The 23,737-nt window shown below is 35.2% G+C and overlaps 3 protein-coding genes across 3 annotated transcripts; 2 read left to right on the forward strand and 1 right to left on the reverse strand.

Annotated features, from left to right (window-relative positions):
• The first annotated feature begins 1,145 nt into the window (after window positions 1-1,145).
• LOC119189420 (nucleoprotein TPR-like) lies at window positions 1,146-11,783 on the forward strand. The gene is made up of 7 exons (XM_037438969.1): window positions 1,146-1,154; window positions 1,309-1,414; window positions 1,649-1,829; window positions 2,293-2,394; window positions 4,191-4,390; window positions 7,460-7,560; window positions 10,496-11,783. Exons 1-7 carry the CDS (start codon window positions 1,146-1,148, stop codon window positions 10,766-10,768), a joined length of 972 nt encoding a protein of 323 aa, XP_037294866.1. The 3' UTR covers window positions 10,769-11,783.
• Window positions 11,784-16,829: 5,046 nt separating this feature from the next.
• Window positions 16,830-17,567, reverse strand: LOC115451780 (gamma-aminobutyric acid receptor-associated protein). Its single transcript, XM_030180152.2, has one exon. The coding sequence runs from the start codon at window positions 17,434-17,436 to the stop codon at window positions 17,083-17,085; it is 354 nt and encodes a 117-aa protein (XP_030036012.1). The 5' UTR covers window positions 17,437-17,567; the 3' UTR covers window positions 16,830-17,082.
• Window positions 17,568-18,638: 1,071 nt separating this feature from the next.
• LOC115451777 (general transcription factor IIF subunit 1) lies at window positions 18,639-22,256 on the forward strand. Its single transcript, XM_030180150.2, has 4 exons — window positions 18,639-18,895; window positions 20,647-20,883; window positions 21,482-21,646; window positions 21,975-22,256. The coding sequence occupies exons 1-4, from the start codon at window positions 18,779-18,781 to the stop codon at window positions 22,110-22,112; spliced, it is 657 nt and encodes a 218-aa protein (XP_030036010.1). The 5' UTR covers window positions 18,639-18,778; the 3' UTR covers window positions 22,113-22,256.
• Window positions 22,257-23,737: the final 1,481 nt, after the last annotated feature.

Below are 23,737 nucleotides of genomic sequence, written 5' to 3' on the forward strand. Positions count from 1 at the left end.
TTTGAAACCCGAAATCACGCGGGCGAAGCTGCGGGGCGGAAGCTAGTATTTAATACATATAGATGAATTTCTACATAAAATAACAAATGTTTGTGTGTTCTCCGTGGATTCCAAAACGGCTGGAGCGACTTGATGATATTTAGGTAATCGTCACATTACCCCCCAATTGGACGATCAGAAGTAATTGCTACAGATATATTCATAGTGCTCTACCCAAACGAAGCAGGGCGGGTCCCTAGTCAGTTATATATATTTTTTCTTTATTCAGACCAATATTAGGACCTCGAAACCGATTTACTGCCTAAGCGGGATTCTTAATAAACAAATTTTAAATTGTTCTTGAAATTGTCTTCAGGCTGTAGCAATGGTGATGCCGCGAATTGAACAACCTACTGGAACCAGTTCCGCCACCGCGGGCGTGTCGCCGGCTAGCCCCGCGCCGCCAACAGCATCAGCACCCTCCATCCCAACTCCACCCTTATCAAGTATGCACTCACTCGCAGCAGTCATTTTATGATAATAGTAAAAGCTTATGGTTACTTAAAAACTTAGCAGTTGAAATTTGCCTGTCTCACAATGTTCAAGTAAATTCTATTTCCCAATTAACGTATAAGATAGTTATTGCCGAATGCGCTCTTCTTTTTAACATTTATTTGGAGTTGGCCATTTGTATTTAAAATTTTATATGGTATAATGATTAAGCAATAAATGTAAATGTACTTACCTGTTATATTGGACTATGTAGGTGCAGTGACGGTCGGCAGCACGCCCACATCAGGTGCGGCGTCGCGACGCGCAGGCGTCCCAGGCGTCGACGAGCGTGAGCGTCGCAGAACGGCGGCGGGCGTGAGCGTCGCGGCCGCCGGACGCGCGCGCGCCAAGCGCCGCCTGCAGCCGCGCCCGCTCGCCTCAAGCGCACGCGTACAGGTACACTAATTTACAACCTAATATAAAATACCATCAATATTGATCCAACAACAATAAATTTCTTGGTAACTCTTCCTTGGCTGTATTTTTTCCTTCTAGGATTTGAAAGGTCTGTGGAAGTAGAGTACCAAGTGCCCACGTCTTCCCGTTGCGACCAAGATGATGAGGGTGTGATAGTCGTCGATTCCGAGGAAGATGACGAACGGTGCACTGGAACTATGTACAGGGTGAGCTTTATTATACTTATATTATACTTGTGTCATTTATTTTTTGACACTTTTATTCTTTCATCAACAAAATTTATTCAAAATTAATAAGTTGTCCTTATTTTCAACTTTATTTACAAGTTCTGATGTATATCAAAACATTTTTATTGTGTAGGAAAATGAAGAAGATGAAGACATGGAGGAGGAACAAGAAGTTGAAGGAGGAGAGGAGGAAGAAGAAATTGAAGGTGACGACGGAGAGAATACAACGCGCCCAGTTAGTATATAATATATTTTTTTTTTATTACAATATTGAATTATAAAGTCATATAAAGTGAATGGACCAATGAGAATATATTATGCATGTGTTGATAATATAGATTACAGATAACCAATTGAGATTGGATGTTTTATGTATAGGTAGGATTGTATGTATTTATCAAACACAATCTCAGGCGGACGCGCACACAAATAGGTTCTACAGCACAAAGAATAGACACTGTTATCTGTTTCAGGAGTCGCCAGCTCAGTCGCCGGAGGCAGGCGGCTCGGGCGGCTCGGCGGCGTCGGGCGGCTCGGCCGCGTCGGGCGGCTCGGTCGCGTCGGGCGAGGAGGAGCCGGACGAGCGCCCCGCGCTGCCCGCGCGCGACGACCACCAGCACCAGCAGATAGAGGCCATCAGCAGCGGCACCGAGCGTCAGTAACACTAACTACTACTACTCTATTACCTTACTCTCACTGCAATGCTCACTTGCACTGGACTTATCACAGAAACATTCTTCAATACTACTAAACTACACTTTCATAACAGTATGCACAACTATACATAACCAATTTAAAAATAGTGTATTATAATAATCATCTTTATTTTTCCTGAAAATTTTGCACATCAATGTAATCATTGAGAGAACACTTATGTGATTGATGTGAATCTGTAACACAATTTATAAAATATTATTTTTCTTCTAGAACTATACAAACCTGTAAAATAAGGTCTTACGCCATATTTTTATTGTAAATCGTCACTACCAAGAAGAAATATTCATATTTTTAACCAGTTATTTTCTACTTTATAATATTTTAATTTAAGCTGTATATGTGTAGTTTCTATATTTAACAAAGAAATACATGTTTATAAAAAAACATTATTTTTCTATAGCGAGTGGTGCTTTGTGTCTCTTGGAGGAAGTGGAGGCGACGATGGCGACGATAGTATCGTTCCTTCCACACCTACACTGTATGTCCCAAGGCGCAATGACGGGTGAGTTCACTATGCTCTAACTTTATTGTTATATACAGTTGTATAGTTGACTATTTCTTTGTAAATATTAACTATTATAATTAATGGGTTAGTAAGACTACAAATGAAATAAACGTTTTAAGGGGTTAAGATATGTAAAACTCAATTTTATGTCCACTTTGGGCGTCCTGCAAAAAATAATGTAAGCATTCTTTGTAAATATTTTTCAAGAAATAAGTAGTTTGGCTTATGGTCTTTTGCACAGCGGCGTATTTTTATTATTAAACACGATACCGTGAATAAAATCATAATTAATATCTGCCAAACATCGCTCAACGGTAAGAATTTTACATCGTTAACATTTCGATATCTCTCTTATTTACTTGAGTTAACTATATTCTGAAATAATACTATACTCTATTTTTAAATACACTCATCTTATTTTTTTAATATTGTTATATATAACAAAATATTTAATTATTTTTAAAACACCTACTCAAACAACAGCTTATAGTAACAGGAATATTTGCAGTTACGCGCAGTCAGGCGCTCTCACAAATTGATGTCGACATCATTTCGTCTAGGATGTGTATATTATGTACGAAGTAACATAAAATATTCTAAAATACTGTATACACTCTATGTAAAATTAAAAAACACAAGTAAGAATTAAAAAATATTAACATGTGATTTGAACTTCGTCTAATTTATATTAAATGCCTTACCCTTCCATACTAAAGGTTTTTGACAAACTACAATATTTTTAGGTAACTATGTATATTTTGTCACTCGGTTACTAAGAGTAATTTTCGGTGTTGCGATATATTACAATAATTGGATTTTGGGTGAGGGTGTATGTTTAAATTATTTTATTACAAATATTGATATTATGGATCAATGGTCACTAGACAGAAAAATATGCTAGATTTGGTATTGCTGGCCACCATTTTAAATATTATTATTTTGGGCTCCGTTTTAAAGTCGATACCTGGACATGTTTTGCACCACAAGACGAGAGTCTAGTACACACTACAGCCGATTTTAGACTAGCAAGTTCTCGCAGTACTTACTATATTGCACAAGAACTTTTAGACACGTTTATCTTAGCGGAAATATTTTTATAAGTTTATACAAATGGGATTTTTAATTCGGTATGGAGACAGTGTGAGACCCTGGGAAGAATATAGGTTCCCGGGATAATATACAGCGTGACTTTTATAACGGAAAACTTAAGCCCGAAAAACTTTATAAAGCGGGCGGAGCCGCGGGCAAAAGCTAGTACATAATATTTTCAAACGTAACTTTGACATATCTAATATTTTAACAATCAAGGATGTAATTGTACAATACCGTGTAGCTACACGTCCCGCCATCTAGTTAGCTTTGGTGTAGCGCCCAAGGTCAACGCTCAAGGGCACTGGCCCCACTTCCATTCTTAAGTGTTTAAACTGTTGGTGTATGTAAAAAAATCTAAGGGTAAACAATTAAATAAAAAAAGAAAACATTTATTATTGCCTAGTTGGATGGTAAACAACATAATTTATAATAAATGTAAGTACTTGGCTAGGAATAAAAAAAAAATTTTTATAGTTAGGTTAGAACTTTAGGTACTCAGATATGTCCCAGTGGATGTATATGTCCCAACAGTGCCAAGAGTAGCTAGATGAGCGTATTATGTCAACCAGTAAATGCCTAGTGGTGATTTTCATCTAGACCCTAGACAAGAGTAACGAAAACCCAGAAATAAATGCATAGAAGTAAATGTAGATATAAATGTATTTGTCATGATTTAGTTGTTTTGTCATGTGTGACGCCAGGTTCGGCGAGGCGGTGGTGTCGCCGCTGGGCGCGGGCGGCGCGGGCGGCGCGGGCGCGGCGAGCGGCGCGGGCGCGCGCTTCACGTTCGCGGAGGAGCCGCACGAGCCGCCCGCGCAGCACAGCACGCACCACGACACGCACGCCGACCTCGCGCCCGCCATGCCGCCGCCGCAGCCCGACCGCGCCACCACAGACTCGCGTCAGTGCTGCATTATTCATTTTTAAATTACATTTTGTTATACAGCCACGGCGAGTGAACTCTCCGCACCTGAAAGTAAAAGGAGTAAGGTCCAGATTGAGTGTCGATTGACTAGAGATAATTACCTTCCTCCAGTCGACACAATGACGTCAACCACTACGGCTGGTTTAACACGTCGTGTACGGGGCTCGCTATTTCGGCGGATACAAAATATATCCTACTGCTAGTCTCATTTGGTAATAAAAATGGATTTCTTTCAACATATACTCAACACAACATTTATGATTCTCAAGCGGTATGAAGTTCGTCGAGTCAGCTAGTTATGAATAGTTTTTAAGGCTTTAAAAGAGCCCTTAACAGAGTCCCAGATTAAGGCATTCCCTTAGTTCAATTCTTTCTTTATAGAAGATATAGACAATTATTAATTAGGTAGGAATTTAGAGGCAGCCTCCAAATGTGTGACAACTTACATGACAGTTAATATAATTTTCTATAAACCAGTAACAATATTTGGGAACGTCACAACTTCTGTTTCCTACTAGGTGTTAGGGTAACGCTTTCCTACCGAAAACAAACACAGGTGACATGTAACACTCAATGATATAATATACCAAAAAAGTAGATATGCTTTTAGAACGCGCAATCTGAAGTCTCGGAATTTATTCCATATGGGAAACTACGCTTAAATTACAAAAACTAGATGTTTATTTTGTTTGTACTGGTTTAATATTTTATTATCTCTTCTACACGTCACATCTACATCAATAATGTGCGTGTTAACTTCACACGGGACACTTTTTCGGTTTGATTAGTTCGAGGTGTGACATATCTATGCTTTTTGTATTAGTCATTGATAAAATGACGATGCTAGTACACGATGGTATTGAAAAGGCGCAATCGAATAGTTATAATTTAGTAATTAATTATAATTGATCTCTTGTTCTGCTTGAGCAAGGTTGTCGACTCCGCGCGTCATCCGATTGATATGTGTGTTACATTACGGTTTTTTTAAAGTAATAGTTATAGGTATCTAATCAATACAATATATTACTTTTGTTTTTCCTTACATTTAGTAGTGACTCTTCTGTGGTGTTAGCACCGTAAGCTATAACATGTATATTTTTAAAATAATAATAAATTTACTGGATTTGCATATAGAATGAAGTTTTTGGGTATCATAATTGCGTATGTCGAATTGATATGTTCTGAACTCTTCTAATTAAGCAATTTCAATAAGAATGGTATCACCATCCTTCCGTTCCTATTCCTCTCGTGATTTTAGTTGTACGTTACGCGTTATAATACGTTATGCGATATGCGTTTTTAGCAAGTTGCAAAACTAATTTGGCTTGATATTTAGAACCAATCGTCTACCAGAATTCATTATAAAAAAGTAACCATGGCACCCATCAAAATGCGTTAGAATATTACTGTTATCACAGAATTTCGTCATGGAATTAAGTAATAACTTACGGAATAACTCCACATACACTAGAGTGACTAGACATATTTATTTGAAAATTGGGTACATATTAGACATCCTAAACAAAGTGTATACTGGGCATCCAAAAGAATGTTATAGCTACAACCATCTAGGTGAGTGGAAAGGTTACGTCGGTTTCACCGATCATACGGTCTAATGGGAGTATAGTATTATCCAGGCGAGCTTGGGACCTAGTTCCTAACCTCTGTATCGTGTTGCTGCTCGGAACCGTCCCAGCGCAATACCGCACTGTGGCACCTCTTTAATTGAGGGTGCTGAGACGCCCCCGTACGTTGGATGCCTTTGAAGTCTACGACATCGAGAAATCGACTACCCTAATTGTCGTTCATCTCGGAGTCGCTGTATTCGAGCGCGCAACCCCCCTACTGTTCGCCCCGCGATTCCCTACAAGACCCAATTAGTCGCCTCTTACGACAGGCAGGGGATGCAGTGACGGCATTCTGTAGACGTTACCGAGCCACAAGTAATAAGGTATGCAAAATTTGCCAGTCCGCACTAGGCCACGGTGGTAGATTATGGCATAGATCTTGTCAGTAGCAGAGATGGCCCGTGCGCACTAGTGGGACGACTGTATAAAATACAAGGCTGGTAATATTTTATTAAGTATTGACATGCATCTTAAAATAAATTTTAGTTTCCGCAACTGTTTAAATAAACGTTTAAGAGTAACCAACGACGGCTCACGATGAATTATAGTTTTTTTAAATATATTTATTGTTACGTCTGTCTTGAGAATAATCAAGGCTAATAAAATAAGCTTATGACTCCAGATAACAGCATTATGTTCTAACGCTATTGTCACAGTAATATCTTATGGATAACATTCAGCAATCTTGTTTTTCAGTCATTATATCCAATCCAATAATCTAAGAACAATGCATATTGTGTCTAGATTGGCCTGTTTATATCCTATAATAGGACTGTTAAGTGGTAATTGGAGTTCCTTTGTACCTAGTTCCAAAAAACGGATGTGTTTTGCTGTTGCATTTCGTGCGATCAGTGGGGGATGTAAATTAGGTCGACTGGTTCTGTAATCTGTATAATTAATCGTTTGTTGATGAATATCAACTTGCTTGGGATTGGAGGACTCTGTACTAAAATACAGGCTCCGAAATGAAAACAATACTTTTGTGCTATATTTATTTAAGTATAATTGTGCTGATATCAATCCCCACGAACATATACATTAATCGATTCAGCAACGCAAAAAAAACGAGAAATAGTATGAGCACGCTCGCGCATTATTATACAAATAATAAAATAGTGATCGTTCTTTGATTTATCGCTAGCATTATATTTTCAATTCTATCACAATTAAATAAGGACACTATTTTATTATCAATAGAAATTGGCGGGGCTAAGTTTCAATGATTTGGGTGCCTATTCACCAAAGCGGAACGGAGCTGTGTTATTAACTAATAGAATTGCATAAAATGTTTCTAATATATTGTGTACTTCTATCTTTCTTAGATTAGTATCGTATTTACTTCAACGAAAATTTTAGGTCGTTATGTGACCGTGACCTGGAGTATCACATAATCTTATTAACTAAATGCCATATTTAGGACCTGAGGCAGGTGACAATCATGATTGGGAGGAGTCAAGAGCAGAAGAAGAAACAACAGCTGTTAGTTCACAGGGCAGCGAACCTTCATCACCTCATCAGGTATAGCCATTTCAATACTTGTTTTTTTATCTTTCGACACGAAATGTGGTGATTGAAGCTGGCGACACAAGATCAAGATATTAAGAGGAACACACAGTCGTAAAAATATTTTGTGATGTCATAAATTGATTCGATCGCCTATGATACAATTTATATTATGTTTATAACAGTAAGCGATATAAGCGATGATAGATTATATCAAACGGAATTTGAATTTTTGGCTGAAATCAGCAATATGTTAAACATGACTGTGTCGAGTGATTTGCTCTTTGATCCCAAAAATAAAGAGAAATCTGAAATAAAGGCGAATATAAATTTTGTCAAAATCAATATTCCCGTTTCTTCCTAACGCACTACGTAGATGTCTGAGGTTAGAAAGGTACATTAATATTTGCAATAAATTTATAATAGTATTTATTTATTACGTTATAACTACAATTTACTAACGCCAATATAATACAAATAACATGTAATAGTTGTTTCATGGCCAATTCCAATAAACTATCTCAACCGCTGACTACGCGTTTATAGTATAAACAAACTAATTAAAGTGTAATTTTTAAGTATATCAAACAAACTTCCTTGATTGGTCCGTTTTCACTATGGAACTCACGCGACAGGAGCGGATAAGATCGTTTATAGGAATCTGTCAAATCTAATACAACTACTAACCATATAATGTACTTATCACTAGATGTAACTACTAGGAAAATCATGGATACTATGCAGCCCTTAAAAAAGGAATTGAAATTAGGGAAGGTTGGAGGCATGTTTGAGCCATCAGAATACTCACTCACCATATGCATGACACGCAACAGCAATCTGTCGCTTTGGTTTCAGTGAGATAATTGTGGTATCCCAGTCAATTAAACCATTCATACTGTACCATTCATACCGCGTAAACATATGTTTACGCTGTGGCTCTACCACTGGACCGTACGAAACGCAACAGCATTATTGCACTGCTATATCTGCTGCTATAGCTGCTTCATATGGGATAATGGCAACCTGGTTAAATCGGTTCATTGAGTTGTAAACTGTGGCTGCAAAAATAGTTCCCGCTTTTAACCACTCCGATTTTAGGTAACATGCTTTGTAAATTAGCAGGGTGGACACCTAAAAACCTGGTTCTCAGAGAAATCATTAAATAACGCGCTGCCCAAGGCGATTGTCCAGCTCACCACAAGCTACCACTGTTTGTAAATAAGACCGTCGGCGTTTCTCTGACTTTTATGAAATGATACATATTTATTATAAGCAATTAATGGATAGGTTTACAGACTAATTGAAATTAAAGAACTAACTTTACTTCCAGAGTATATTATGGAATCTTTAAACATACTTTATAAAATTTTGCATGAGCCCTGTGAGGGCTGAGAGGTTTTATTGAAAAAGTATATAAAATTGCTATTGAGATAGTTTATTGGTTTTAGTCATAAATCAATCAAATATATATATATATATATATATATATATATATATATATATATATATATATATATATATATATATATATATATATATATATATAATATTCGATATTTTACCTATTAAATTACTAACCTGTTTATTATCCGACGCCAAAGGAATGGAGAGGAGAGGTTAGAGGCAAATTATTCGTCGTATTTTTTTTTTCTTTCGTTAGCGTAAATTTTTGTATCCCGTGGTCCGATTTAAATAATTATTTGCGTTGGATTTTATATAGGTTCAGAATGGTCCCATTTTAATTTAATTGGTATGATCTTGTACTTTGAAGATGGAAAACGGAACTAACTACTCCTAATTGAATAGGATTTCGATGGTGCTTTTTGCATTGGATTCAATATAGCTCAAGATACTAATAAAGAATATATAATAATAATAATAATAATAAAGAAATATTAAATCTCATGCAATGTAATCTCCTTTTCAATTCGAATTTATTTTGTTTATATGCACATTAAATATTTTTGGATTTGGTACCTAATTTAAATTGCAAGCTAAGTTAGTAACAAACAAATACACCAAAGTAATGTCATATTTAAAATAGATACCGACTACAAAATAAAATAATGTTTATATAAAGATAAAAACACGAAGAAGATGAAAATGAACATGAAAAGAAGATTACATTGCTTGTGTTTTAATAATAAAAAATATATATAGGTATGTAAAAGTGGAAGCAAATGGACATGTGTATCAGCCGAGGATCAGATCATGTCTGCTTATAAATATACCTACATAATATTACCAGCCAGCCTATATCATATCATACCATTTTAGATTTCTCTATGAACTATTTGATCCTAACGTGTTATATATAAACATGTATCGATTAAACGAATTTTCTTAATAAGCTTATTGTATAAGTGACCTCGTTTAAAATTCGCAAAAAAAATAATTATTGGTTTAATTGAGTAAAAAAAAAGTTTTAGAAATCGTCTTCGTCCGTATCTGAGGGTTATCGAATTCTGCCAAAGATAAGGCAAGTGCATAGGTAAGTGGAGAATCATATGGGGGAGTAATCCTAACTTTTTTGCATAACTTGGCTAATAAGCAACTGGATTACCTGATAATAAATATCAGCACCTTGAATACCCACCGTGACAGATTTGCCTAAAATTGTATGTTAACAAAATGAAGATTGAAAATTTGCAACTTGGCAATCTCGTTGATCGCACAAATCACAAACGCAAAGCCAATAACTACGAATCGCGTTTCATTAACAATGGCAGAACTTCGCGGCTACTTTAATGCCATTTCAGAGGCACCGCGCCAATGGTATTGTAGACAGAACTGTACAAAGGCGCCTCTCCTTACTACGTAACTAACTTCATATTGACATTTTGTAAGTAATTCTAAAATAATCATATACCGTAACCGGGTTTCTAATGAGATGTAGAATTTTAATAGGGGTTGTGGAAACTAGTAATTAATGGCACGTGACGTCCGATAGATGGCGGAGGAAGGTCGTGAGGCGGAAGCGAGCGCGCCCGCGCGCGCGCGCCCGCGCTCGCCGCTCGCGCCGCACGCGCCCGCCGCGCACGCCGCGCACGCCGCGCACGCCGCGCACGCCGCGCACGCCGCGCACGCCGCCCCGCACAACCACCGCTGGATGCGCGCCGCAGGTATATCATTCGGTCTATTTCATCTTCTTGTCTTGCGGGGAAACTTGGAAACATTCAACGTTTTAGAAGTGAATCCACAAACTGCTAGTAGATTTGTATGAAATTTATTTCACGACAAGCCTATTCCCGGATTTACTAGGCCTCTCACATACCACGGTTTGGCGGGTTAAGGACCACCGCAGTGTATTTCTGCCGCCAAACAACATTGTACTAGCACTATTGTTTTTTTTTTTGTTTGTATGACCAATTAGTCATCATAACGATTGGGCATTACAAGACATGAGATCTTACATCTTGGTGTGACGAGCGCAGTGGAATATAACATAATTTGTAGCTCAAGTCTCAAAATGGTATTACTAGTATTTACGGGTGATCTTGTCGCTTATCACCAGACGCCTTACTCGTTCATCATTCGGTTGACATCGACATAATTTTTCGGGCAAAATACTGAGTTACCGTTATCTCTTTCATATTTAAATTACTGTATATTATAGAACATCATCATCCCGTTTATTTGTAAGGAGTTAAATCATCATAAGTGTTACTTCGCCTCCATGAAGAACATCATCATTGGAGCAAGCGCCATCGGTACGATGCCAGCGCCATCTACTTAAAATCAGATTAATAATTCCCATATATTTCCCACGGGAGAAAATGACCAGGATAAAAATATCTTATGTGTTAATCTACATCATGGTCTATTCGTGTGCCAAATTTCATCCAAATCCATTCAACAGTCACTATTTCTTTTTTTTTTTGTTGTGTTTGTTATTATCAGGAGATGGTTCTTATGAAAGAAAAAATAAAAAAAATTGCACGGTAAATTAGAAAATTTAAGAAAACTTAACAAAAATATTAATTTTATATAACTGTGAATTATTTGAAGTAACTGTCAGCCATTGACAGAATGCGCGCTGCAAATTCATAGTTAAAACGGGACAACGTGTGTCGGGTCAACTAGTATACGTATAAAAAACGTATTTTTATATCCATATTATATTGCTATGGTCAATTGTAAATTGATATAATATTCAATAGAAAAGGTCTCTGGATGTTATGAAAATAGATTAGGCACGTAACTGCGTCTAAACGTTAATGTCAAAGTTTGCGGTCATTGTAAAGACTTAATGCGTATTAGAGTTATAATATCGATCAGTTACATTCAGAAACAAGCATAGTGCATAGACTAAACTGCAGTAGTAGAAAATTCTGTGAGTGTGGACGCATGAAAAATCTTTGTCTGCCGACTGGATAAAAATAAACACATACGTCGCTTCATGTTTTGTTTATATAGTGTCACACTGCGATAATTCAATATTTTTTATTTGAAGAGATTTAATAATTGAGCCACTAAAAAGTATATTTTTAAGGTTATTGAGTTGCTAGGAGAAATCTTATAGTTTACTTATAAAAAATATTTGAAAACTTTGAGTATAATCTTCCATTTCATCTAGTCGCCTTAAAACGTAATACTAGTGCGATTTTACTCTAACTTATTCCTCTATGAAGTCGATTCCAGCTCTAGCGCCGCTCCTGGTCCCTGGGTTAACAATATCAGTCACAAGTAATTTGTAACCAAACGTACTAATGTAGTTATGTACAGAAATAAATTGTTATGCTTAGATTGTGATATAAAGCTATAATATAAGCTATATAGTCTGGTTCCATGTGTTTAAATAATATTCATATGGTTTATTTGCCAATTCATGCCGTCAACGCAAAGAATTCTCCGGATGTGCTTGTTACAAATACGTACTATCTAATCGTTTAAATTTTTACCTACCACAGCAGCAATTAAATACATCCAGCATATTAAAATACAGCGTTAAAATTCTCTACCACCTGTAATTATCATTTGGAACATTAATACGACGTTCGTAATAAACGAAGAAAATGTATTTTGTATTCATTTTATTTACATTAACAGCTGTTTAATTTTTATGTTAATTAAAAATGTGTATATAGAATATAACTTTCGAATAATGTTACAATACGTATGGTGGTGAAATATATCACTTGTTTAAATATATGATGTGTTTGCAGACAGTGAAAGCGGACCGCGCGGCCGCGGCATGCGACTCGAGGACGCCCGTCACGACGGCCCCATAGCTATAGGTTTAACTGATTCCTTCTTAGTGATTTATCCTTTTATATCATAACACTATGACATAACTTCATATTATATTGTAATTTTTATTGAATAAATTAGTATCGATAAGATTGATAATTATTCAACAATTATTTGCAGTGTTTTTTCCTTAAGATATATGTGTAAGACATTTTTTTAAACATGCTGACGACACGTTTTTAACGCAACCAAAATGTATTAGTAATCACGATATAGATAGAACTGTGTCCTTTTATATACTAATGCGCTGAAAATTGCAAGAAGCGCGGGTAACGAAAATGTGCGTCGTCAGCGCGTATGAAATAGACCGTCTGGATAGGTTCTTTTATTTTATTAAAGCAATTACTGGACAGTGATATATATGTAGGAATAGGGAAAAATGCTAAGTTGAGTCGTAGGGTCCAAAATTAAAGTAATCAATAGGTTAAAGGCACCAATAGGTTAAAATATATTTTCCCAATATTTTATTTTACAAAATATATTATATACATATATTATTGCACTTATCAAAACGAAGACGATGGTTCCTCAACAAGAATCAAAATATGGGAATAACATGTCATTGTATGCGACAGCAATGCCGAAATACAACGGACGGCCGAGAACTAAACGTGAAATAACTTTTATATTTAAGAGAATTTCAAAATTATTTGAACTACCAAACCGCATCAGATTGCGCGTCGGTGTGCTAGGTCGGTATATACAGACCCACAAAATCAACACATTAATACAGTAGTAAGGAAACATAGGAGTACATTCAACTAAAACAAAGGAAAATTCGGTATAGTAATCTTGTTGATGAGAATAACAATTTTGTTTTTATTATAATAAAATCCGATGCTTAATCACAGTGATCGCATTCGTTTTGATACGCTGTTCAATGTTTTTTATTAAAATTACTTCCAAACTGTGATTCTTATTCGCGCCATTATCAACTGATTATAATATGCAAGCGTATTTTTTTTTTTGCAAAATATGTATTTATGCTTTTTCAAAATCCGTCACGAGATCTTAAAAGTTTCACAATAACAAAGCATTTTCTACTTTTATCGCAATTTTTCAGAATCCTAAGACTCTTGAGCATTTTCCCCTATTTGTCGTAATTTCAAATTTGGTAATACAAGCGTACTTCAGAAAATCACGGTGTATATTATTATGATATAATTTTGAGTCTAGAGTTTGTACATTTTATTAAGAGTATTTTTCTGTATTTCTGATGTTTTCAGAGCATTTATTAAAATAATGTCGTTAAAATAAATATTAAGTACATTATCTGTTGAGAATTAAGTCATTATTCAGAATAAATATAATCCCGTTAATAGTTTACAGTAATAGCCTAATACATATTATGCATTAAAAATACGTTTGATTCGCAATGCTATGTGTGAATATCAGAAATATCGGTTTTATCGAATAGTTTATTTAAAGCATATCTACAATCTTTAGCTGTTTCTCATTGTTATGACTATATTGATTGTTTATATATTAGAATGTAGTAATAGGGACGGTAGTCAATCCCATATCAAAACAGACTCATAAAAATATTGCCAGCCATGTATTAAATGTAATAATGACTTAACATTTGTACACAATAATGTACCTATTAAAAATCAGTCGAATATTTATAATACACTGATGTTATCACAAGAAAGTCCAAACTAATGTGTGAGCCTAGTAGGTAAGTATTATTGATAAAACTAAAATTTCTGCTAGAGGGATACATTTCCGTGTTATCTATATCTTATCTTAAAATGTGTTTTGTATATGTGTACAAAACATTATTTGATTCAAACATGCTGGAACAAAGCTAAAATGTGTTTCAAGAGCAAGGGAAATTGCAAAAAACATTTCAATTAAAATAAAAGTGATGGCAAAGTAAAAATGTTTTTAAATTTAATTAAGTACACATTCAAATGTATAGATCTGAAGAAGAGTGTTCAGTGGAACTTACGGGCAAGTTAAATATAGGTACCGACCAAAAAACTTGAGACAAAACTTCAATTAGCAGGCATTACTTAACAACTTAAAGAAATCGAACGAAAATTCTAATAGCAAGAAATTACAAAATAAGTATGCGAAAGAGAAAAGTACCTTCGTGAAGGAGCGCAGGCGAGGAAGTAGATATTCGCCTGGACATACAGACATACCCCCAGTCGCTAGTTGACCTAAAGCTCACTTCGAGCACATAACAGAGATAGAGCAAGTAGATACTTAAGTCGTATCAATCGGTGGAAATCTGAGTTTTTGTCATGAAACGCATTGTAGGCCCAACGGTGTCAAGGTCATGATAGACAGTATTATGTTTATTGTTACATAGCACTCACAACACACACGAAATACATGAATTTAGTAACCTACTTACTTCGTTATAAAAGTTAGACCTCCTGTCTTTACTGACAAACGGATAACAACTATATGGAAATGAGAGAAAACCAAGCTGAGGCTTACGTTGCCACAAATCGTCCAAATCATGCCAACTGGAGAATAATCTGCATCTGCTTACGTCTAACAGACATAATATTGGATAAGTATGTCGAAATAATAAGATGGCCTTGCCGAATGTAACTAAGTAAATTGTTTTTCCTTTTTATATTCAACGTGTTATATGAAATGTTCTTCTGTTCCTAATATAAATCTACGCAAATTGCGGCTCTCAAATGAGCCGAGAGGGCCCTCTGTCACATTCTATTCACCTACCGGCACGATGGGCCTAAGTACTCCATATTATAGTAAATACTTAGTATGGTTTTGGAGGCTATGCTACGATATGAGCTGTGCCAAGAGCGACAAGCGAAATAAGTATTCCAATCAACAGTTCTCCGTAATCAAAAGATTAATGCCACTTCGTCTAACGAAATACCGACGGAGGTTTTAGCCTATCATCGTAGGTATCATGCTCGAATGCTTTCGAGAAATTGGCATATGTTCACATCACCATCTGAGATAAATACTCTTCAGTTCACTCGTGTATCGTTTGATTTCTTGTTAGGCCCGGCGCCAGCTAGTAGGAATACCCCCAACGCCCCAGGTTTATCAAAGCATTTGACTAACCATTTAGTTAGGTAACAAAAATCTTTTATTTTTTTAGACGCAACTTTTAACATTAATTAGTTATTTTCTATCTTAATTCTATCGTAGGTTTCACATATGCGTTCTTTAAGTACATATGCACCTTTTAGGTGGGCAGTAATAATAAAAAACTTTATTTGGCATAGAAAACATTAAGTATAAGAAATAAGGTACCATTGTAAGTAGTAAGCAGTGGTTAGTATATTTAACTGTGTCGCAGTTAACATCGTCCACCCTCGGGTAAAAGTAAAGTAAGTTCTTACTTATCTATAGTCTATAATACTGACAGTCACCTGAAATTTTTGGGCAATCCCCATCAATATTATATATATTGATGGGCAATATTTAGTTATAAGCCTATAAAGTTCATGGAGGTAGGGCATTTATGGGTCTATTGCACACAATGCCAAACTCGGGATAAGGTATAACAATATAAGAAAAAGATCTTTTAATATAATAAATGATTTTAACTTATTTCTATATCCTACCTAACTGATTATTAGTGAAAATCTAATCAATAGGCCAACACACACTTTCTTTGTATGAGTATGGAACCATGAGTTGTTTTAGTTATTGCTATAGAAAAAAAGGTTGTTTGTATATAGTTCAAACAGCAAATAATACCTTCTAAGCTACCAACTTAATATATCAGGCAGACAAAGTAGTGATATTGGCTGTGAAAAGAGGCCGGGGGTTTGATTCCTGCACAAGGTAACTTTTCTCAAGTATAGGTGCTGAGGCATTGAAAGATTCCGATATAAGAATAAGTGGGAGTGTATCATACTATCCTACATAAGAAGATTGTAGTAAACAAAGGAATTTTGTTTAAATCAACTACTATTAGTCATGCTTTTTGTTATTTTTAGTTTTGTGTTATCAATATTAATTTTTGCAAGCATGTATGTCACTGTAATGTTTTCTTTGTGTAAGAAGAAGGGATTGACTAGAAAATAAAAACCACCTAGTTGTCTTTTGTGTTTATTACTTTAATACAGAAATCATTAAAAGCCTAAACCCAACAAAGAGATTGAAATATAAGCAACATATTCCACATATTTGAATAGTGTTACATTATTAAGATGTGAATGTGCCAATAAAATCAGTAATCACCATAACATAATACATCAATATTAAGCTAAGTCTTAAAATTAAACATCACCATATGGTCAGATAGTGTGATATTAAATATCTATTTTAAAATAAGCATATTATTGAAAATTAAAATCCATAAACATTTTCATCAGAAAATGCAATGTAGAGGAAGAAATCTTCGTCATGATGTTCCTGGTACAGAGAGCCCATGGTGGCGGATGTTGGTGGAATAACATTGTTCACGAAAAAGAACAATGCGTCCTCAGGCCGAAGATGGATGCGTTTCCTAATTAGGAAATAAAATTGTCCGACAGTCAAATCAGACGGCACCAAATACTTCTTCTTATCGAGGTCTCCCAATCTAGCCTTCGGGGCTTTCTCTACAATTACTGGAACGCGATCCGGGTATTTCCTGCGAATCTTTTCGCCTTCAGTCTTCCTCTTTTCGAAAGAATGTTCTTCTTTGTATTGGAATTTCATTTTATGATTTTTATCACGCAACAATTTGCAACGTTCGCACAATACAGTTGAATTCGATACGATCTACTGCGACTTGTTTTTTGTTTTTGCGTTATTTGACTATAAATGCAATGACGCAATCAGCTGTTTGACAAGTGCCTCATATATTTTTTGAAGATACATGAAGCCTTTTGAGCAGATCGAATAATGTGACAAAATGTCACATTACTGTATTTTATATTTTAAAAATACTTTCATTGATTTTTTAGGGTTGTACGTGTATGATGAACATCAGGCATGGGACGTTATTGTGATCGATGTTGGCTAAAAAACAGAATAACCGTTTATGTATTTATAAAAGCAAATGTGCAATTGATTAATAAACAAGGGTGCAATAGAGTTTAAAATAACATTATATTACTTTTGCTGTAAAAAGAATATAGATCATAAACTATTCTGGGAGTAGGTACCTATTTACAAAGTCTACTATATTAAGGGTATTATGGCAATTTATAGAAATTCAATACAATTTCTTTTTTTTTAAACGAGCACGGCAATGTGACTTAACTAACTGACTCTAATGGAATGTCGATTGACAAGAAATGATTTCCCCTCGGCAGTCGACTCAATTAATGACGGCCTGTTTAAAATTTGCTGCAAGTTTTACAATAGCGGACAAATTGTCCACTTCGAGTCATTGTTAAACGGGAAAATAGAGATCAACCATAGACAGGGCTACCAGCTCCTGAGACTAGCTCGTAAATACCTACATATTAGATTCGTAGGTAAGATCGATGGAAAGCAAGAACCTTATACCCAAACTTCTTGGTGGAACGGGAAGGAAGTTATCGTGCATCTTTTTGTCTACTTATGCAGTACATGAATTATTTTTTCCAAAATAATAGCGCTATGTATTTTTTTTAGTTCGAAATATTGAGCTTCGGCAAATCCGTAGGTGGTGTTTGTTTTTACTTTTTACTACCATCAAAGATCTAAGCATTTTCATAATTATTCGCATTTATAGTATAGTGTAGTAGTATAGAATAGTATAGTAAAAAAAGAGATTATGACGCCTAATTGCTCTATTAAATCCATATCTATAATATTATTATTTCGCAACAAGCTTACAAAATACTTATATTAGTAGTAAATTCATTACCAATAAAAACAATTAATCGATTCATACCAGTTTACATTGTGAATCGAATGAATTAAATAATTTAATTCATTTTACCCCATCACTAAAAACCAAGCGTCTCACGTCTGTGCTTTGCTTGCTTGTCGTTTGCTTGTCGTTCTATTACAGCGTGGGTTGGTAGCTCGTTTTGTATTTTTTCTCTTTTCTTATCAAATTATATCAGATATGCGGAAACGTAAGTCACTGAAGAAAAATGACGAGGACTCAGATGGCTCAGAACAAGGCGGAGAGCCAGAAGAATTCCAAGATTCTGGTGAGGATTGGACACCGGATGCCGATTCTGTATGTATCTTATTACGCTTATAAAACTGCACAATAAATATATTTTCCATGGATTTATTACCATTTGACCTCGAAACGCTCATATAATCTATTGCAAAAACAATCAGTACGTTATCAGGTACATAATTATATCAAACATTAGGTTAGGACGTTTGGTGTCCCTGTCCAAAATCTAGTGTTCATGAGGATATGTTTCTAAAATAGATGTTTGCAAGTAGGAGGAAATGTTTTATATATAGAGCCCAAAAAATAAGTTCATATGTGTAGTAGCTTGTAGTACCTGTCGAACTTTGGAGATAATATTTTATTACACTACTTTGTAATTGTTGTCTATTAATTGTGCTTGCGGACGAATGAGTATCGATTTTTGGATGAGAATAATTATCTCACCATGTCATTCTTTGCTCAAAGTCATGGTAGACTAGACAGACAAGGACTTAAGTGGCCCTTGTATAAGGAGTTAAGGCCTTAAGCCGCGAATCCCAGGACAGGCAATGCCTCATGTGCCTTTCTCTAACACAATTTGTCGTATACTGGATTGCATCAGAAGGTCATCAACCAAGTGGCCGATCTTAAAAAGAGGCCAAGAGCTTACTGCAGCTTGATTGTGAAGGTGTCAAGTCCACCCCACATGGGAATAGAGATGGGTAGGTAATGAAGAATGGATAGAACCAAAACAAAAATTTTGAAGTTAGGTTTGAAGAAGTGCATGTGTAACTTGTTTGAATATTTCTGTTGTTTGGTAAGTTATAGGAAATAACACAATCAGAGATTGGAAATAGTTGGTGATCACTTTTTTAGTTTCTCACTATCTTATTATTTCAACACTATCTCTCCAATATGGTTCATAACCTTTTTGGGGTATTAATTTTATATGAAAGTAAGGTATCTTAAATATGTCTTTCGCATTAAATAATTTAAATATTATATTCTTTTACATAAAAACATAACAGAGGCTCTCCACACAATATCAGTGTTCTTTTGAGTTGGAAAAAATGCCCATTTATTGATTCAATAATGTTTAATGCCGATCATCATTTAAAGAACTTTGTTGATAATAGACCTTTAAAAAAGTTTATAAGCAATAATTTATGATTGCAGTCTATTTTCAAATATTGAAATTATTTGAATTATGGGGCAGTGGGCAAATAAAAATAAATGTTCAATGTCTCACTTTTAGACCTGCAATTGAACCTTTTGACCTTGACTTGAATTGACCTTGTAACCAAACATATTTAAAACATTTTACATATATCAAATCTCCCAAGAGCCTTGTTTGAGGCTGTTTACTAGAGTGCACAAATACTCCAGATGGAATTCTGGGGTTTGTAGGTGGATCATTGTTTACTCAGAACAATACAGGCATTACCTTTGATCCAGAACTCGAAACATCCATTATTGTAATTATACTTAATGAGAATGGAAGTCATAATTATAAATTTGTAGTTAAGCTACAGTTTCAAATCTTGAAGATGATGTCATAAAATTTTACAAAATTAAACATTCATTTTATGTGTTCAGTTCTTTATCAGGCTGCCTATGTTGACCGTGTGATTTATCATAAATTGTACATCATCATCAGCCACATGAAGTCCGCTGCTAAACATGGGTCTCAGAGCCTAACACTTTCACTTTCACTAATAATTTCCAAATATTTAGTCAGATTGATTTGGAAATTGTACATATTTTAAGTTATTAAAAAAAAAGTATAATATATATGTAATTATTAATAAAAAAGTATAATGTTACAGAACGAAACACCAGCCCGCGCCGGACGTAAACGCACATCAAAAGCATCCCTGAATAACACCAAAAAGAAACGCAAAAATTCAACATCTGAAGAAAGTGAAGGTGAAGGTGAAGAAGATGAGGCGGAGGATGAAGAGGGCGACCTTGACGAGGAGGAAGGCTCTGAGGATGAGAAAAATGGCTCTGACGGGAACAAGTCAGACTCCAGCCAATCAAAAGATATACCAAAGCATTTCCATGTAAGATATTATTTAAATGTTACCAGTTTTTGTCACTACAATTACTACCTAGAACCTATCGCTTAGGCGTGAACGCTAGCTTTGTGAGTGTTTGTAAATATTTTTTGAAATGATGATTATTACATATCAGAGAGAATGATATAGGGAGAGATTAGTAAATATTATAATTCTATTTGCAATGATTCCACTAAGGAATATGAAAACACGATTAAGCTGGCAGTGCATAATCATAAGAGATTATTTGTCTTTGTTTAGTAGCTATCGCAAAGGTGGCAACACGATGTTTAATTTGGTATTATAGACGCTTATGGATGGGGGTGATTACTTATAAATGGATGACATTTATTTGTTTACCCCACTCTCTAAAAAAATAGGATCATGTCATATAGCAATAATCGGAGAGGTGATGTAAATACATCTCCTATTCCATGTGTTGGCAATGTATAATAGGGCAAAGATATACTTTGCCATTTCTTTAGATTTTGATTTTGCCTTTGTTTACATAATAATATGAAAATGATTTAATACTAAATACAAAAATATTACATCGTTTTTATATCAATATGGTGCAACAATCTGGGTGTTTTTATTTTTTCAGTCTGGGAACTTTGTTTTGCTGAAATCGGATGTGAAATGGGATGGAGATACAGTAATATCGAAGTTGGATGAATTAAATTTATGGAAAATAGATGGAAAAGCATTACTACAGAAATTCATACCAATGGAATCAAGTGGAAGAATTTTACACAAATGCACTTGTGTGGTAAAATAAACTTTCTTTTTTTCAAAGTCAGGATATAAACACATACAAATATTTTTAAATTTATACCTGTGCTTTTAATAATATATTGTCTATTGTCATAGTTTCATTATTTTATACTAGTAATGGAAGCATACATACACAGGCCATAAAATGTAAAGCGCCAGGGTTAGACTCTCGTAAGAAGCATTAAGTAAATACAATAAACTGTGTGTGTTTTTTTATGTAACTCGCCATCTATGTTACGGGGCAGAAATAAGTCTGGCATACTGTTGAGTCACATCTGATATGTCATGTTTACAATATTAATTCCTTGTATTATATTTTTCAGTACTCTGGATGGAATGTTGATAACCGAGACAACTACTACCCCATTACAGAAATACTTGATCGCAATCCACGTACTGAATCGAAGGAGATATGTGTAGCATTAGACCTAAATGACCTTATCAAAGTAAGAGATAAGTAAATACACAGTGTTTTTTACTTAATTCAATTAGATAAGTCAAATAAATTTATATAAAATAAAACTTTTTTTTGGCACTTCATTCCAGATTACTTTGTGTAATACAAATATTTTATAAAAATGGAAAATAAATGTTCATCACTTCAATATTTTTGTTTCTAATTCAGCCTGAAGCAGACCACGCACTATGATATATAATTTAAGCTAGAGTAGTATACAGGATATAGGATAAGGATTTGTAGATTTATCCTTACTAGTTGAAGCTCATGGCTTTGCCTGCTTGAAAAGCCTTTCCCGCTACATAGTGCTTAAATCACAGTCTGTATCCTAAAATAAATTGCAGGATGCAGGGTAAAAACTGTCGAAATAAAAAATAAAGCTCATTGATTATTATCAGCGATATCGGGCCAATTAATTGTTTTATCACATAGAGTTATACACGTATAGTTTGACTTCGAACGTTTTACTGCGCCTTAGGTAGCTAAGCGGCGATGAGCGGGGGTAATACAGTCTGCTGCATTCAGATTTCAGTGTGCCCGAATATGCATTAATCGTATAATATAAGCATTTACTTTCTTAAATGTAAATATTTTATATTTTGGTACCTTGGAATTATAAAATCCAAATTAATTAAAAAATATGTACCTATCATACGTATAATATAATCTAAATTATAAATACATAGATATTATCCCGCCTTATTCATAGACGTTATTTATTTACAAGGTCTATCATTGCTGTGATAACAAGTCTATTTCTCAGTGCCGACGGCATGGCAGCCTTCGCAGTGCGTAGATATAGGGCCGTAAAAAAAAGCTCGTGGTCACACTAAAGCGGATGGCAGCATAGCGCCACCTTTACATCAGCGCCATCTATTTAAAAAACTTTAAAAATTAAAATGCTTTTACTATGGCAGCAAATTACTGGAATAAAATTTAGGAAATCGTCATGTCGTCGTCGAAAAAATTTTTGCTTCGAAATCTCCCACACAAACCGCATTGTCCCCAGCGGGCAGCGACTAATTGATTTGTCACGTATGTGATGCTATAAAAATGTACTACACTCGACAGATAAAGAGTCAGGACATATTAAGTATTTCCTGTCCTTCGAACATTTGTAAGGATAACGCCTGAATACTCAAACGCTACTCAACCAACCAAGTTGTCTGAGACCTACTTAAATTTAACAGGGCTCTTAAATATTGTTTACTCGAAAAGTTATACAAATATTGACATGAAAAGATTAATATTATTCTTATGTAATTGACCTATAGTTATTTTGCTTCTTGAAGATCCTAAATGGCAATAGTTAATTACTTATCAGAAAATAAATTGGGTATGTAGAAGTCGTAAAACATTACAAAAGTCTAAGATGTTTTTATTAGATAGATACGTTGTCCGAGCTCAATACTTTTTTTTTTGTTTTCGCGGAGAAAGTGTCCTATGACTACCGCTCAGCCTTCGTGGGGGGCGACTAAGCGGTTATGTTGGGGTCACCGTGCCTTACGACCCGGCATTGCGCCGCCCGGATTTGATGTCGACCTCCAGGCGACCGCCGGGCCGAGTCCCTAACCTATATACAACGCAACGGCATACCAACTAAAACTCCGCGGTGGCCTTCTTCGGCGC

The sequence above is a fragment of the Manduca sexta genome, chromosome 15 (assembly GCF_014839805.1).
Source record: "Manduca sexta isolate Smith_Timp_Sample1 chromosome 15, JHU_Msex_v1.0, whole genome shotgun sequence".
Classification (NCBI taxonomy): Eukaryota; Metazoa; Arthropoda; class Insecta; order Lepidoptera; family Sphingidae; genus Manduca; species Manduca sexta.

Bases quoted from the DNA above. Each gene is read 5' to 3' on its own strand.
- LOC119189420 (XM_037438969.1), top strand. The intron at 1,415-1,648 runs GTATATAATATA...TATCTGTTTCAG, and splicing joins GAATACAACGCGCCCAGTTA to GAGTCGCCAGCTCAGTCGCC. The intron at 7,561-10,495 runs GTATAGCCATTT...GACGTCCGATAG, and splicing joins AACCTTCATCACCTCATCAG to ATGGCGGAGGAAGGTCGTGA.
- LOC115451780 (XM_030180152.2), bottom strand. From the start codon at position 17,436: ATGAAATTCCAATACAAAGAAGAACATTCTTTCGAAAAGAGGAAGACT.
- LOC115451777 (XM_030180150.2), top strand. From the start codon at position 18,779: ATGCGGAAACGTAAGTCACTGAAGAAAAATGACGAGGACTCAGATGGC. The intron at 18,896-20,646 runs GTATGTATCTTA...ATAATGTTACAG, and splicing joins GGACACCGGATGCCGATTCT to AACGAAACACCAGCCCGCGC. The intron at 21,647-21,974 runs GTAAAATAAACT...TATATTTTTCAG, and splicing joins TACACAAATGCACTTGTGTG to TACTCTGGATGGAATGTTGA.